General features: G+C 40.9%; 1 protein-coding gene across 1 annotated transcript in view; it reads left to right on the top strand.

Moving 5' to 3' along the window:
• Positions 1-15,918, top strand: part of PKHD1 (PKHD1 ciliary IPT domain containing fibrocystin/polyductin) — a 248,200-nt gene that overhangs the window by 122,155 nt on the left and 110,127 nt on the right. The window contains exons 42-46 of the mRNA XM_074153149.1: positions 355-467; positions 1,823-1,922; positions 3,342-3,476; positions 6,688-6,823; positions 8,560-8,797. Of these exons, the coding sequence (XP_074009250.1) occupies positions 355-467; positions 1,823-1,922; positions 3,342-3,476; positions 6,688-6,823; positions 8,560-8,797 (722 nt within the window). The remainder of the gene's footprint in view (positions 1-354; positions 468-1,822; positions 1,923-3,341; positions 3,477-6,687; positions 6,824-8,559; positions 8,798-15,918) is intronic.

Genomic DNA, 15,918 nt, shown 5'->3' with positions numbered 1-15,918 from the left:
ATGACTTGGCCTTCTTACTTAGAAAGGATTTTGTAGGGTTAAGAAGTTTTCCATACACTTACCTACTCGCAGAATTATGGCAATACCATTTTTCTGTCATTTGTTTCTATTGCTTGGCCAACCCTTGTTGCCTGGCTTGAGAATGGGTGTTTTTTTTAAGAGTGGTCCAAGGACAGAGTGAAAACTGGATGAAATTGAGAACACAGAAACAAGGAACCAGCTTCTGCCAGTCAGGCTTACCAGAATTTGAATGGACCTCAGTTGAGATTTTCATTTGTGTTTTTCTTAAGTTTATTTTAATTTCTAGAAATTTGTGGTAACCTTTTTTTCACAGTCACATGTGCTTCTTTGCAGGGTAACACAGTGTGTGCTGCTGGGTATGGCTATTTCTTTCATCTCTCCCCTGAGGGACCATCCAAAATGCCTCTCCTGTCCTTCAGTGAGAACGTAGCTCATTCCTGCACAAGGTACTTGGGGATTTTTGGTTCAAGAGATTTTCTGTCAGTGCATGGTAGTGTTAACTGTGATTGCAGTGGTGAGCTGAAAAGGCTTTGCCCCTCTTTTCAGTTTTTTTTTCCCAATTGTCACCCTCTTAGGGCTTCTTCTCTTTAAGCAGAGTTCTCCACAGCAGAGGAGAATCAGTGTTTGACAGCGATGTGGTTGGGATTGTTTTTCAGGGCCTGATCATGAATTGTTTCCTTATTAGTTTCAATACAGTCCTTATTTTTTGTTTGCAGGCCCGATTTGTGAACTGGCAGCATTTCCAGTGCTGTTAACAAGCTCCTCCAATTTACCCCCTTGTTTAAGTGATCCTGATGTAGTTTAAGGTGCCACATTTAACACGTTTCCTCATCAACCATTTAACAGCAAAGCACTGAGGCTTGCACTCGTATGTTAAATTTAAAGCTAATTTTTAAAGTGTACCAGGCGTTTTGAGCAGAAGAGGGTGACGTGTAGAACAGATAAAGGATTTCTTTCTTGCACTCCTTTAACATCTCCTACAGGCCACCATTAGAGACATGATACTGGCTTAGACAACCTGGAGTGGCATTTCTGACCTCCAGATGCTTTATATCATAGCAGCATGAACACTCAACTATTAGAGTTTGGCCTCTAATTAGGTAGATTAAAGTAGAGACTAAGAACTTCATAGTCCAATGGGATAAAAGGTGCTATACATGTGTCAGACATTACATAGAATATCCAGGAACTTCACTAGAGCTTTTTCCTGTACTTCCCTAAAACAGAGGCGACAGTAAAAAATGACTTTGTGCTAGACGTCAGTGGACAAAGTCACCAGAATGTTGAGGAAATCTGGGTATTAACCTGGATTTAAAATCTCTGAGAAGGTCAAACCAAGGACTGCATTCAGGAGCACATATATTTGTGTTGTGGACCAGGACAATTTGAAACGTAATCCAAGCTGGCTGAATCCAGGATCCAGAAGATCCTTATCTGTTCAGATTCAAGTTGGGCTCATCTGAAGCTGACAATGTTTGAAAGCTCCTGAGCATGGTGAGGGTTTTCTGCAGTGAGCACCTGCCAGTGGTGCTGTACAGTGATTGTAAGCCCTGGTGTGGCTAATTCTGAAAATGCTTGAAAAAAAGAAACTTTAAATATGCTCTCTGGCATGATTAGATGTCTAAAAAAATATATTTGCTATCCACTGATTTTTGATTTTGTGTTAAATTATCGATAAGGTATCACGTAGGGAACTGGTATGGATATAAGATTGTAGATATCAACATAATGAATAGGAAAATCTGCTCCTGAATTCATGCACTGTAAAGAAACAGTCTCCTTTGCTTTCTTTCCTAAACAGGTACGGGCTGCTGGTGTACCCAGAATATTTGCCAGACAGCCCAAACAGACCTGTTCAGTTCAACAACTTCACAGCTTGGAGCAGCCGAGGTGGAGCACAGGTACGTTTGTTCTGACCGTCCTCTGTGATGCTGCCGTGGTTTAACCCCAGTCAGCAACCAGGACCACACAGCCGTTCACTCACTCCCCACGCCTCTGTAGCATAGGGAGAAGAGGGAGAAAAAGGAGGAGAAAAACTCATAAATTGAGATAAAGACAGTTTAATAGAACAATAACAGAAGAGAAAAATAATAAAGGTAAAAGCATATGCAAAATAAAGTGATCATAGAATCATAGAGTAGAATCATGGACTGGTTTGGGTTGGAAGAGACCTTAAAGATCACCTAGTCCAACCCCCTGCCATAAGCAGGGACATCTTCAACTAGATCAGGTCACTCAGAGCCCCATCCAACCTGACCTGGAATGTTTCCAGGGACAGGTCATCGAACACCTCTCTGGGCAACCTGGGCCAGTGTTTCACCCCCCTCAATGTAAAAAATTATATCTTATATATAAAAAATTATATCCTTATATCTGGTCTAAATCTTCCCTTTTTTAGTCTAAAGTGTTAATGGTTTCAGTGCGAAATTTTTCATCCTTGTTAAAAATGTCCACTTTTTATTTTTTTTGTTTGTTTGAATTTGTCTAGCTTCACTTTCCAGGTATTGTAGCTCCCTATTGCTTAATCTGATTTAAAACCCACACCACCCTTTATTATCTGATACTTTCTGCCCACACTGGTGCTCAGAGGCTATGATCCTCTTAACCCCACCATCTGATGACCTGAACAGATCGTATGTGTTTTTCTGTAAGGCGTGTTTTCTAGTCTAACCCATCCTATGGCTCTTCCTTTGAAGCTGTCCAATATTTCAGTTTAGTTTTTCAGACTCGTGCATTCTTTTTCTGGAAAAGCTTATTTGTAGGAAAAGAAATAATAATAATAAAAAAGGCTGCTTTGCAGCTTTGTTTTTGTGGTTTTCTCTGCCTACCTTGAAATTTCTTTGTATGTTACTGACCTAGCATACATTAATTAAGTTTATTCTGCATCTCTCCATGGGCTCCCTCTAGGAACAGTCTTCTTGCTGTTAGGTGACTGTAAGCAACACCTCTGGTTATTTTCAGTGTAGCATCTTCCTGCTACAAACATTAATTTCTTTACCCTACTATTCTTTCCAATTAAACACCCCAAAATTTAGAGCACTTTTACCTTATCTATCACTGATTCCCAGTTCTGAATTTCTTGCATACTGTTCTTTTTTCTTCTAACATGAAAATAAGTTAACAGAATGTAAAGATTGTTGTATTATTAATTGAAAGGAGAAACTAGATATTAGGGGGAGATTCTCAAATACTAAATATACATTCAACTCTTCTATGTGTTTTTGCACTTCTACTTTTTATTGTATTGTAGGGAAAGCAGAGTTATAAATCAATCTTTTTATTATTAGTGATTATTATTCCTCTATTATGCTTTCATATAGATTTTTAGAAGCAGCAACCTTGAAATTCAACATTTCTGGATTTATGCTTGCAAAGATTTTGGCATTGACATCATAGAAAGCCTGGGAAACACTTCTATATCTGATAGCGTTTTAATTGGACACACCGGGCAAAAGGTAAGAACTGCAGGATTTATTTCAATGTCTCTTGAGTCACACAGCTACCCTTCAAATAGCAATTTGGAGAAATAAGAAAGTAACCTAAAGAACAGCCCCTACTCCATGGCAGCTTGGGTAAAGCTTGGGTTTTATGTGGGTTGTATGTAAAGACAAATGCAGCTTCAGGATGCAGTTTGGACACTGATCTGTTTGCTTAGTCCTCTAGCTGTGTCCCGCTCCTTGGAAAAGTGATGCCTTCAGTAGCAGCACCTACAAGGGACATTAATTTGGTGACAAAGTAGAGAAACCTGGAGCATCAGTACCACTCTCCCAGCCTCGCGGAACCAAGGATTTTGTTACTTTTTCTGCTGGCAGGAGCAGAAGAGAAATAGCATTTGATCAGCTGGATCCTGCATAATTTTTCCGGACCTCCATTCATACCAGCTGGTGGTAGAGCTGAATAAATATCAGCTATTGAGAAACTGGAGATGACATTCTGCAGAAAAAGTCAGGATTTTTTCCAAACACCTTTTTATTTCAGTATGGAAGTTTTGAAGAGTTTTTTTTTTTTTTTTTAAATTTGAAACAAGGGATCTGATTTTTCCATTTGAATTTGAAACTATTAAAAGATTTTATATTATAATGTATATTCATCTACATTTTTTATAAAACAACATTCGAAAGTAAAAACAAAATCACCTTTCTCTTCAATTTATGAGCTGAAGGATTTCAGTAAGATGAGTGTTAATCTATTCCTTACTTGTATTTTTTTCCAAGATTGATATGGTCTCAGAAAAACATTAGAATTTCACAGAAACTAAATTTTTGAGAGAAATCATAATTTTTGATTAAACAAGCTTTTCTAACATAAATTCCTGTACACCTTTGCTATAATAAAAAGACTCCATTTAACCATACACAACTGGGTTTAGTTTAGTGATTTGAGAATATTGAAGAGGAACAACAGATTTGATTTCTATCCTGGTTAACACTTTGGTTTCCTTTGCTCTCTCATGGCATCATTGGTCCACCTGGAACACCGAATGTTACTTTTTAACTTGAGAATGAAAAATGCTGTCGAAATGTAACATTTTTATTTATGCAGTAAATATGATCTTCTTCTGTTATTTCTTTTGGCAGCTGGACAAAGTCCTTTGGGTGCTACCAGGTTGTTAACAGATTAATAACATGGATAACAATGGAATTTTAGTTACAGCTGGCCACAGCTGCTTGTTCATGACTGATGGCTTTTTTTTCTTTGCTCAGTTTTTTGTTGTTGTTTATGAAATTAATTTTCTCTCTGACTGAAAAGAAAAATACTTTTAAATGAGTTTTCTTTAGAAGCTCACAGAAAGAAATCTTGTAGTGGGTCTATTGAAAGTATGTAGCTCAGATATAAGCCTGGCCTCACCAGTCCAATCTTGCAACATCCCAATGACATGATGAATTTCTCTTGGACACCAAGGGGTGGATGTCTTTGTTTTTGCTTTGCAGGATCCATGGAAGGACTCCGATGTTGTACTTGTTAAGAGATTTAGAGGCGCTCAGCTGTGCCTTGTTTCTTGCAGTACCCCAGGGGGGTGATTATCTTTGATTATCTCATGATAAGAGCCTCCTTGTCATAATTTACATCTTAATTTATGTAATTCTCCCTTTAATAATGATGTCTCTTTAATATCAATTAAAACTTTATGACATTAATTTAATGGGAACCTTGGATATTCCTCTCTGCTAGCCCTTCCAGTTTTTGAAAGAAGTGCTTTAAAACAAGATTGTTTTCTGGAAATATTAGGGCATTTGAAAACTGGGGCTTTGATCAATTAAAACATTAGTGGCAGAACTAAATCAAGGGCCTGCAAAAGCCAAGGGAAAGACTTTCATTAGCTTCCTAGACATTCACCAAGTCTCTTCCATGCTTTCATAAAGCAACTCATTGCCCTTGTGGAGCCCTTTGAGGAAAAGCATTTCTTCCTGAAAAAGCAGGAGACCCGAGACAGGTGACAGGAATTGTCATCTCAGACTCTTCTTCTATTTGTTATCTACTTAAAAAAAATTAAAAAAAAAATAGAAATGAGGGTGGGATGGAAGAACAGGCAAGTGTAAGCAAAAAAATGGTAGTCTTTCTGAACAATTTGTTACCAGAAGCCAGGGATTTCTGCTCAGCAGTGACTTGCAAGAAGATCGCCCAAGAACCAGGACTATCACCCCAGGTGTTTTGGCCTCAGAGTGAAAAAGGTGACAGATCTACTGTCTCTTAGTAAGATTGAAGATAGCATCAAAAGCACCATCTCTTCAAAGTGACAAACCATTTATAAAAGTCCATTTCATTCTACATTTTCATTTAAAGTTTCCACAGCGGGTGGATTTCTCAACTGATTCTCTACTAACACTTTTGAGAGTTGTTCCACAAAAGTGTTTTTTGGCCTCAGAAACAGCATCATGCATTCCTGCCAGCCATTTTCCCTCCAGGCTATCCACTAGCTCTGAGCACATCCTTCTTCCCAGCCTGTCTCCAAGACAAATTGGCAGAGAGATGTACACCTCCCCTGCGTCATGGCCTACAATCACCACAAAAATCTAGTTTGTCCATTGTGTTTCCCATCACTTGTGGGTCTTACTTTTCTTTTTAACGTCTTAAGTTTTCTCCTGTCTCTCACTTACATACTTAACTTCTTGTTGTTCTGATGGACCCTGATGTCAACCTGAGCTTTGAAGAGAGCCTAGCTTAAATGCTGCCCTCTGCCCCTGATCATACACAAGGGCAGTCTCAGCAGCCAGGTTTTTCTTAGAACTTAAATTGGGATGATTAGCTTTGTGTAGTAGTGAAATTTCCTGCCTGCTGGGCAAGACAAGGTAAAGTAAAAAGGACTGTAAACAAACACTGTGCCTTCCAGGTGGATTTTTTCTTCCCAGGGAACGTGCAATTTCCTTTTCCTTTTCCTTCAAATGTCCAACCTTTACTAATACTCAAAAACTGGACAAAGCAAACAAGGCAATCACTGCCCTGAATGTAGTACTGTCACATACTGCAACTGGTAAATTAAACAGATGTTACTTGTCAGGATTTGCAAAGCAGTAGCTTAGATCTGTCCTTCAAACAGCATACATTGCTCCACAACCATGGGCTTGAGTACCAGCACAACCTTGTGTCCCAGCTGCTGCATCCCCATTAGACTTGAAGATTCACATGGTGATACGTTTCCCAGAGCTCTTCATTTCTTCACTGCAGGAGAGGACCTGTATGTCAGCGGGACTGAAAACTCCCAAAAGATACCAGCTATTCATCTCCAACACATCTTTCAGGAACTTTGATGTGAACACTTGCGCAGCGATCAGGACATGTTCTGGCTGTTACCAAGGGCAGGGTGAGTCTGATTTATGCTTATTTACACAGTCCCTGGCTTCCTCCCATTTCAGATTCAGCTGTTTAGAAGTTCATATTGTCCACTGACAACCATTGATAGATATTTCAGCTGAATCCCACAAAAAGAGATGAAGAGTACTGGCCACCCAGTTTTGCTTCTATAATCTTGTCACTGTGTTTGCTATAGGTGAACTATCAAGAGCTAGGTTTTGAGGTGTTTGCATACCTGCTCTCCTTAGGTTTCACTGCACTAAATAGTTCATCACTTAATTGAAGCCACCTACCATATATATTTTTAAGATGAAGGTAGCCTAATTTTTGCACTGATTTAATTTTCTCACAGGAAGGGGTTTTTATGCACTTTCTTGTTACTGCTTCTTCATTTTGGGAGGCAGAATTTCAAGAGCAATGATTTCTTTACTAGGTATGACACAACCTTGCAGAATTTCACCAAGCTCCTACCTCAGGCCAGCCTAAATCTTAGGTGAATTTGCCCAAGATAACATGTAAACTAAGCATCCTTTTGAGCTTTGAAGAGGTACCCAAAGGCTCTTTGAAAAATGTTCCAACTGCAATTACCTCTTAAATATGTTTATATGTAAACGTATACTGCCCTACAATAACATAACAGAGAAAAAGACTTCAGGAGGTGAGATCAAAGAAAAGGGGAATAGTAGAATATGACTCAGAGAGGCTACAACTGACAATACGACAGTCAAATAGTAACTAAATGTGGTACATGAATGCTCATGCCAAAGCTGCCTTGTTATGGTCCATGGGGCAATGATTTTCTGACACTTCCGGAAATATTAATGTGTTCAAAAACTTCCTGTGCTTTAGCCCACATGAATATTCCTTCTTTTTGTAGCTATCTGCATCATAGTAATGAAAAGATCCTCCAGCCACACTTTTCAACCAAGGTATTATTGTGCAAGGTGCTATACATAGCACACAAGTATATTTACACACACATAAACAGACCTTGTCTCTAAAGAATTTATCTTATAAATAAGGCAGAAAGGATCCATAAGAATCAGTCATTTGGGGACTGTAACATTTGACAGTGGAACTTGTGAAGAAGCGTTCAGAGTCATTGAGGAGATGCTGGTAGGGCCAGAAACAGCACCTGGGTCAGAGGAGACTGTAACCACAAGTTCTGTCACAACAGTGACACAACAGGTTACAAGTACCTAAAGGGTGGGCTGAAGGATGATGGAGCCGGACTTTTTTCAGTGGTTCCCTGTGACAGGATGAGGGGTAATGGGCACAAGCTGGAACTTAGGAAGTTCCATTCAAATATGAGGAAGAATTTCTTTATGGTGAGGGTGACAGAGCAGTGGGACAGGCTGCCCAGGGCGGTCGTGGAGTCCCCTTCTCTGGAGATTTTCAAGACACACCTTGATGCAGTCCTAAGTAACATGCTCTAGGCAATCCTGCTTTAGCAGGGGAGTTGGACTAGATGAGCTCTAGAGGTCCCTTCCAACTCTGACAATTCTGTGATTCCGTGAAGAGGCCACTAGACAGGTAGGACCTGGCCATAGCACGGCAATGGCAAGTCCTACAACCATCTCTATTTGTTTATTTATGATCCTGAATCTTCCCTTCTTGTTGACTCAGCAGACATTTTTCCCAAGTGAAGGTGAAATGAAACTGGTCTCTTTTTCTCCAAAGAAGTCTTCAGGTCTATTACTTGAAGAGGTCAGTCTCTGTTTCTGAAGTGTTGCTTGTTCCCCCCAGGTGGGTTTACAGTGAGAGTTCAGCGTCTGACCTTCATCAACTCACCTTTCCAAGTGTCCTTCCCCTTTCCTCACTCTGCCATCCTTGAGGATCTCGATGGCTCTGTCATGGGGCAGAAAGGAAGTCATCTCCTCCCTTCCACAGATATCCTGGCGGTATCTTGCACAGCCTTCAGTCAAGCTTCTGGTGGCAGTGTTTGTGACAGCGACCTTGTTTTCCACCGTATGTCTCTTCATTTGTAAGTAACCGTTCCATTTCCGAAAAATTGGCATGGATGTTGCTTGCTGTGTTTTATATTGACAGAGCTGAACACAGTCCCAGGACTCCTCTCCGCTGGGTCCTAAACTAGATCACAAGCCTGAGTGCTGGAATACATTAGTCTATGTTGGTGTCCATGTGGTCTCTGGTACTGATTTTGTTCTGGGTACCTTTTCTCGCCCAGGTAGTTCTCAGGCATGAGAGAGAGCAGAAGGACCATTCCCAACTGGCAATTTGGATGTAGGGAACATGTTTTTGGGAGGGAGCTTAGTTGCATGGACAGCTATGAGAATTGTGCATGCCAGTTGGCCGCCAGGCCAGAAGACAGTCTTTGATTCATTTTATTTACTAATTTAGATATGGCCTGCCCAAGCTCAATTATTTTCTGATGTTCTCAGCAAGCTGCTTGTCTTTCTTATCTTGGTATCCTATTTATAGTCTTGATTCCTCTCCAGGGGCAATTCTGGCAGTGTTAAGTGGGCCTTTAAGTGAAGGCTGTGGTGTATTGCTATTTTGTCACTCTTCAAATTAGCAGAGGGATATAAACTGGCCTTTGTAGAAATAAGAATCCAGCTCGAGGTGGACACTGATGTTTAAAGTGAGATTGATGGCCAGCCCCAGTCAGAGATTTACTGGGGCAAATTGCAAACTTTGCCAAGATTTTCCGAATGCTGATCTATAAAATACTTCCAGGTCATGAGAAACACCTCAGCTGATAATAAGATGCAGTCTTAAAAAAAAAAAAAAAAAAAAAAGAGTTTGAATTTAATTAGATTTTAAGTTAAGTTCTGAGAGCGTTTCCTTTTGTGCTCATGGTGAGGGATTTCCTCAAATGCTCCCAAAGAATAAGTGGTCATGAATAGGGCAGCTTCTCATGTCTTAGGCAGACATTTGTGAATTCCTGGCATAAAAAGGAGGGTGGGAAAGGCTTTTAGTGATCTAAACACCACTCCTGTTTTTCTTCCCATGCTCATCTTCCCTTCCCAGTGCCCTGTTCAATGTTTCACTTTTTTTTTTTTTTTTTTAAGTACAAGCCTGAACCATTATCTATTTTTTGCTGTTTCAGGTTAGTAGTACACAGGCAGAAATCCTGAAGTTCTCTGTCAGAGGGCTATTAATAATTCACGTCTGTCTTATAATTCATGTTTTAGAAGAAGGAGGAAAAAAAAACCCTTCCCAAATAGGAAAAAAATAATCACATGTTCTATTGAAGGGGAAAACTATAACACTTTCAGCTACCTGCAGGCTGATTACTGTTTCTCATAATGAAAACAGAAGTCTGCAATAAATTAAGAGTTGGGAATCATTTAACAAAAAAGGTACAGGGTAGAAGACAAAATACAGCTGTACTTCTTGTCTTTCTGGACCAGAGAACTATAAGTTCTCAGGACAATCAATTCTCTTTCTAGTCTGTGTTTACCTTGATTATATGAACTACTAGCTCTTTGGGTTGATGCTGTGATGGAGCTTCTCACAATATTGTCTGTAGTTTGATTTGAGTCCTTTTGGATACTGCCACAATGTAAATGTTCATAATTCATGATAGCTAATGTATTCAGTACACCTTATTCCTCCTTACTCCTAGCTGTTTAAGGAGTGAGTACAAAGAGGAGTTCATCTGCTGATTGAACTCTGGAAAACTTTGAGCCCTGACCTAAACTTTGTCTTTCCCAGTAAATTGCTTAAGGGTTTTAGATTAGTTATATCAATGACCAGGCACTTCTCAATCAACCTTTTCTCTCAAGCAAGTCACCTTTTTTTCCCTTCTTTATTCTCCATCTAAATGAGCTGGGAATCAACTTACATCAAAGATACTAGGCAGTCGGAGTAGCAGAAGCCAGTTGTTAGCCTGTCCCTTGAGTAACCCAAGACACGGAGAGCATCCTCTTGTGTTGCTTCCAGATCCTCTCTCCTGGGTAGCTCCTACGAGCCAAATCACCATCACGTTAAGTTGAAAGGCTGTCAACGTGCAGCCAAGCAGAGCAGGCAACAGCCTGCATTCAAAGGGGTGAGTCAGGGAGGCTTCAGTCACACGGACAGGACTCCAAAATGGACCTGGTAGAGGAACAGGGTGGGGAACAAAAGGAGCTGGAGGGGATGAAGGATGAAAGTAAACTAATAAAGTATCCACAGCATGACCAGTGAATGAGGGGGTGGAGGGAGAAGAAGAAAGGGTGAATTTTGTCCGGAAGTATCTGAAGATTGTTTGCAATAAGGAGGGAATAGTTTAGGATTAAGGCAACAAAACATGACTAGGAACACTTGGCAGAGGTTGAGTAGAGAGAATAAAGATACGTGGGTGACAGGAAAAATTTCCTAACAGTGAATTCTCTTGGATTCATCTAATCTCAGTAAAAAGATGAAAGTACTGTTGCTTGGCTTTCTTTAGTTTCTCATGAGCAAAGGATTAAAAATTGCTCTAGAAGAAATCTTTCTGTTGTGCTCTACCAGGCCCTGGAATATGTGACCTGTCAGATCTGCAACTTGCTAGTTGTACTTCTTGTAGTTACCCCTCGTGGTAAACCCTGGAGTCAATAAAACAGGGGTGCTATCAAAACCAGGGGTGAAAAACAGATCAAAGGCCTCTGAGCCCAAACCTTAAGCACTGAATCCACATTTGTTGGTCACCAGGATGAAGTGATAACACAAGAGCATCCTCATTTTGTCATGAAGTCACAGTGTACAAGGAGAAGGTTTCAGGCAATAGTAGTAAAACAGTCTCATCTCCTGTGCTCAGTAGCTCTGTCTTGGTCCACAGTGGTGCCTTCTGTGGGCTCCTCAATAAAAAACATGAGGGGCTTGAGATGGTGGGGTTTTTGCTGCCCCTGATTTCCAGCTCCAAAAATCTTAAAGGCTGAGGCAAGTAATGGATTTTGAGAATGGAGTCATAGTATGGCAACCTCTGTCCCAGCAACCTCAGTCTCATTCCCTGACCCTCAGGGCAGCTGGCCAGGCTTGGCCATGGCCATGTTATTAACCTACTTAACCTCCAAAACATCAGGGAAGCTCTATCAGTGCTACCTTTTAGGAAAGATCCCCTACCTGGAGCTGCCTGGGGTAGGGCTGGTCCATGCGAACTAAAAGCATGTCTGGGACCACTTGAATTATTTAAGTTACAATGTGGGAAACTGAATACAAGTGACTGACTCTTAATCTTTGTGCTGTTTAATTTCCCAAAATGCATGTTGGCACTTTTTTCCCCTTAAACACGTTTGGAGAAAAAAAAAAAAAAAGGTTTTTGTTAGAGAAAAACCCTAGAAGCCTTTCTTTTTTAGAAAAAGAGAGCAAGTATCTTGAGCTTTCTTGGCTCTGTCCTGAACTGCTTCACCCAACAACTTCCAGGGTAATGGGGATCCATTTCCAAGCTTGCACTGCTGTAACAAAAGCCTTCTTCATGGAGTCCAGTTGAAAGTTAAACTAATGTGTCACTTAAGCACCCTTTAAAGAGGGTTTTTATGTCTTTTTAAAATGTAATTGAAGCTTATAAAAGTCTTTATAAATTTATATGTGAGAAAGTTATTGAGTAGTCTGAAGAACAGCTTATGCCATGGCACAGCACAGCATGGCTGCAGGCTAGATACGGCTGCTCCAAATGCCACCGCTACCCATATTATCATGAAAATATGAGTCTCTATTAATATTAAAACAAATTTTCATTAAAAAATTGTCATAACATGATTAAGTGACTTTAAAAGTTTCCTCACATTATGCATAATTTTTACAAGAGGAGAGCATTAGAATAATCGGCAGCCAGGCAGCACCTTGCGGCAAAGGGGACTCCAAACACTTCGCGGCTACGCACACCAGAAGGAAGTGTGTTCCCTTGTGTTCCCTTTCATTTGCTTTCCCCTCCTCACTGCAGAAACCTGGGACTTGCTCAGCACCAGTCTTGCAGTTCAAGCCTTTTTATTGCTTCTCTCTTCTTAGTCTGCTGCAGAGGAAAAGATTAACTTTCTTCTTTATAGCCTTAATTCTTAAATCTGGTCTAATATCCTCTCCTGTAGTGCACGCATTCAGTTGCTGCAAACCCAGCCGCTGCTGATGGGTTAGTGTGAAAAGAATAGCATACCCCCTACCTCCACGTCTTTGACTCTTGAAGAGAGTTCAAATGGTTACTCTAGTTTTGCTTTTCCTTTGATATTTACTTACTGTGGTGCCTCCAGATGAGCACCCACCAGCTGGGAAACACCCTTACAATCACACTCCTTCTCTCAATGCGTGCATGCTCAGTTGCTCTCTGGTTGTGCATCCTCCCTGTGTACATAACTGTATTCACACATGGGGCAGCTTAACACGCTCACTTGGCCTCATAACCCAGCCTTCTCAGGGCTCCCATGGGATAATGTGGAAAGCAAATATTAAATAATGGGCTGTTGACTGCTTGGTTAATCAACACATCAGCTGAACTTCAGAGGTTCAACTCTTACTGGGCTATATTTCTGGCATCTGGGCCACCTACCAGTCACAGAATCATAGGGGTTGGAAGAGACCTTTGGAGATCACCTAGTCCAACATCCTGCCAAAGCGGGGTCACCCAGGGCAGGTTGGACAGGAACATATCCAGGCAGGTTTTGAATATCTCCAGAGAAGGAGACTCCACAACTTCTGTGGGCAGCCTGTTCCAGGGCTCTGGCACCCTCAAAGTAAAGAAATTTTTCCTCATGTTGAAAAAGAATTTCCGTTGTTCCTGCTTGTGGAACTGTTGGCCCTTGTCCAGTCGCTGGGCACCACTGAAAAGAGTCTGGACTCATCCTTTTGACACCCGCCCTTGAGATATTTATAAGCATTGATAAGATCCTCTCTCAGCCTTCTCTTCTCCAGGATAAACAGACCCAGGTGTCTCAGCCTTTCCTCATAAGAGAGGTGCTCCATTCCCTTGATCATCTTTGTAGCCCTCTGCTGGACTCTCTCCAGTAGCTCCCCATGCTTCTTGAACTGAGGTGCCCAGAACTGGACACAGTACTCCAGATGTGGCCTCACCAGGGCAGAGTAGAGGGGGAGGATGACTTCCCTCAATGTGCTGGCCAAGAGAACTTTTGTTCCCAGAGTAGGACCCCTTTCCATTTACTCCCCAGCCTGGGATATTGGCAGCAAAGCCAGATCCTGCACAGGTTTATGAGTATGTAAGAGAAGATGTTTCCCCAGGCCTTTCTCCTCAACCTGACCATTTTCTGGGATGTTTTTGGGTTCAAGGACAATATTTAGCATTGAGGCAAAATTTCCTAGCCCTATGGTTTCTTTTCTTGCAAGGAAAAGTCTGGCAAGTCTATTGGATGTTTCTTGTGAGCTGGATAGATCCAAGCCAGGTATACTAGCTGGGTCCACTGTCATAACCAATGGATTATTAACTCCAACATTGTATTAATTAGTAGAGGACTGCAAGTAGGCAATGGTGGTGCGGTAAAAACATGCCCAAAGTACCAGTGTCCATATTTTAAGATCCACTTTGGAAGCTTCAGACCTCTGCTTGACATGGGATAAGTGGAGGGACAAAGTGACCCCCCCACAGGTCTTTGCTATGCTTACACTGCAGAGATGTTTGAACTTCTTGCTTATCAACCACTTTCCAGCTCAGAATTTGTATCTGATTTTAGTTTTCCTTAGTATACCAGCCTGCAAACCATAGGAGCTGGACTGATTTAACAACAGGGAAGAGTTAGGAAGCCAGGGGTAGCAAACTCAAAATCTGCCTTAAATGAAACCATCTTAGTTTGTCAGTCACAACCCTCTCTGCTACCGGGACAGCACCTCAAATTTTCAGAAGACCTACCCCGTAGTGGTTACTCAGGATCAGGGACAAATATCTAGTTATTTTTGAAAAGAACTGTGCATGCAAAATACTCACTGATGGTAAGGGTTAATAATATAAGGCTGATTTGAATCATGTCCTTGGTCTCTCGACAAAGATACACACATTTACTGAAAACAGATGAAAATTCTTAATTCTGGCCAATTAAAATAAAATGAACTGGGTTTGGGCCCAGCATCAAACCTGTAAAGTGTTTGGTATGGTCATAATTTGGAATTAGTCTCCATTTGGCCAACAAGAAATTGGACTGTTGATATAAACATTTGATGTCCCTTTTGAAGTTCAATGCTATACTGTTTCCTGTTTTGGAGAAGAATAATCATAATGGATTATTCCACAAATGTATCAAACAGAAAGCATTTAGTGCTAAACACAGCGTCTGCCTTCATACACACAGATATGGACCCTTAGGATAAGTGAATTAATGGTAAACATAAACAGGGGAGTTAATATTTGTTCTACTTGATGCTGTTGATTGGTTTAACAAATCCTTTGTGGCCCATCTACGTTGAGCAGATCTGCACAATGCACTTGAGCTAAATTGCATAATAGTTTATACAATCACAATTGGTAAATTGTGGCTCAGACGGTAAAGTCCTATCCAGTTATCCTGCCATATTTCTAAAGCAAATTGCTCCTTAATTGAAACCTGCTTCGATATAAAAATACAGCCTTTTCAATGACTCATCCTTTTTTTTCCCCTTACAGTTTGTAAAGGCTTCCAGCAGTTTAAAGTGAGGGTTAATTTTGCATTAAGACCATTGCCTCCTAGTTTCTTTCAAATAAAGCCAGGGGAAGTTGAGGGGAAGGCTCTTTCCTCAGATAATGAAGCTCTCCATGTTAATGATGCGTGCAGGCTCCCTCGGATCCTCTGAATTAGAAATACTCGTGTGTGCAAGCACTACTCTGCTTCATTAACATTAAGGAGAGGTAGATTGGTGGCTATTTAGGGCACAGTGAAATCGCTGGCTATTTAGGGCAAATGGAAATGGTGCTAATTGTGGCTGGTAATTCCATTAGTAGGGTACTTCCATTTTGGTGTCTGTTTGGCATGTAGGTGAAAAAACCACAAGCACACTGACATCCTTTCAAGGGGAATGTCGTCTCAGGCTCATTGTTGCCTTGTACCAGTTAACTTCTGCATTGAGCTTCAAAGTTTCTCATTTTCATTTTACTCTATCAAGAGTAAGGTATGTGTTTGTGGGTGGCAACACCTCGAGCAAGGTGTGTAATAGGCAAGGACACAGCATTCCAGGTCAAGGAAATCCCAGAGATTTCAGGCCATAAGACGC

The sequence above is a fragment of the Numenius arquata genome, chromosome 9 (assembly GCF_964106895.1).
Source record: "Numenius arquata chromosome 9, bNumArq3.hap1.1, whole genome shotgun sequence".
In the NCBI taxonomy this organism is placed as follows: Eukaryota; Metazoa; Chordata; class Aves; order Charadriiformes; family Scolopacidae; genus Numenius; species Numenius arquata.
Note: the sequence above shows the minus strand (reverse complement) of the source record. Positions and strands in the feature narration are given on the sequence as shown.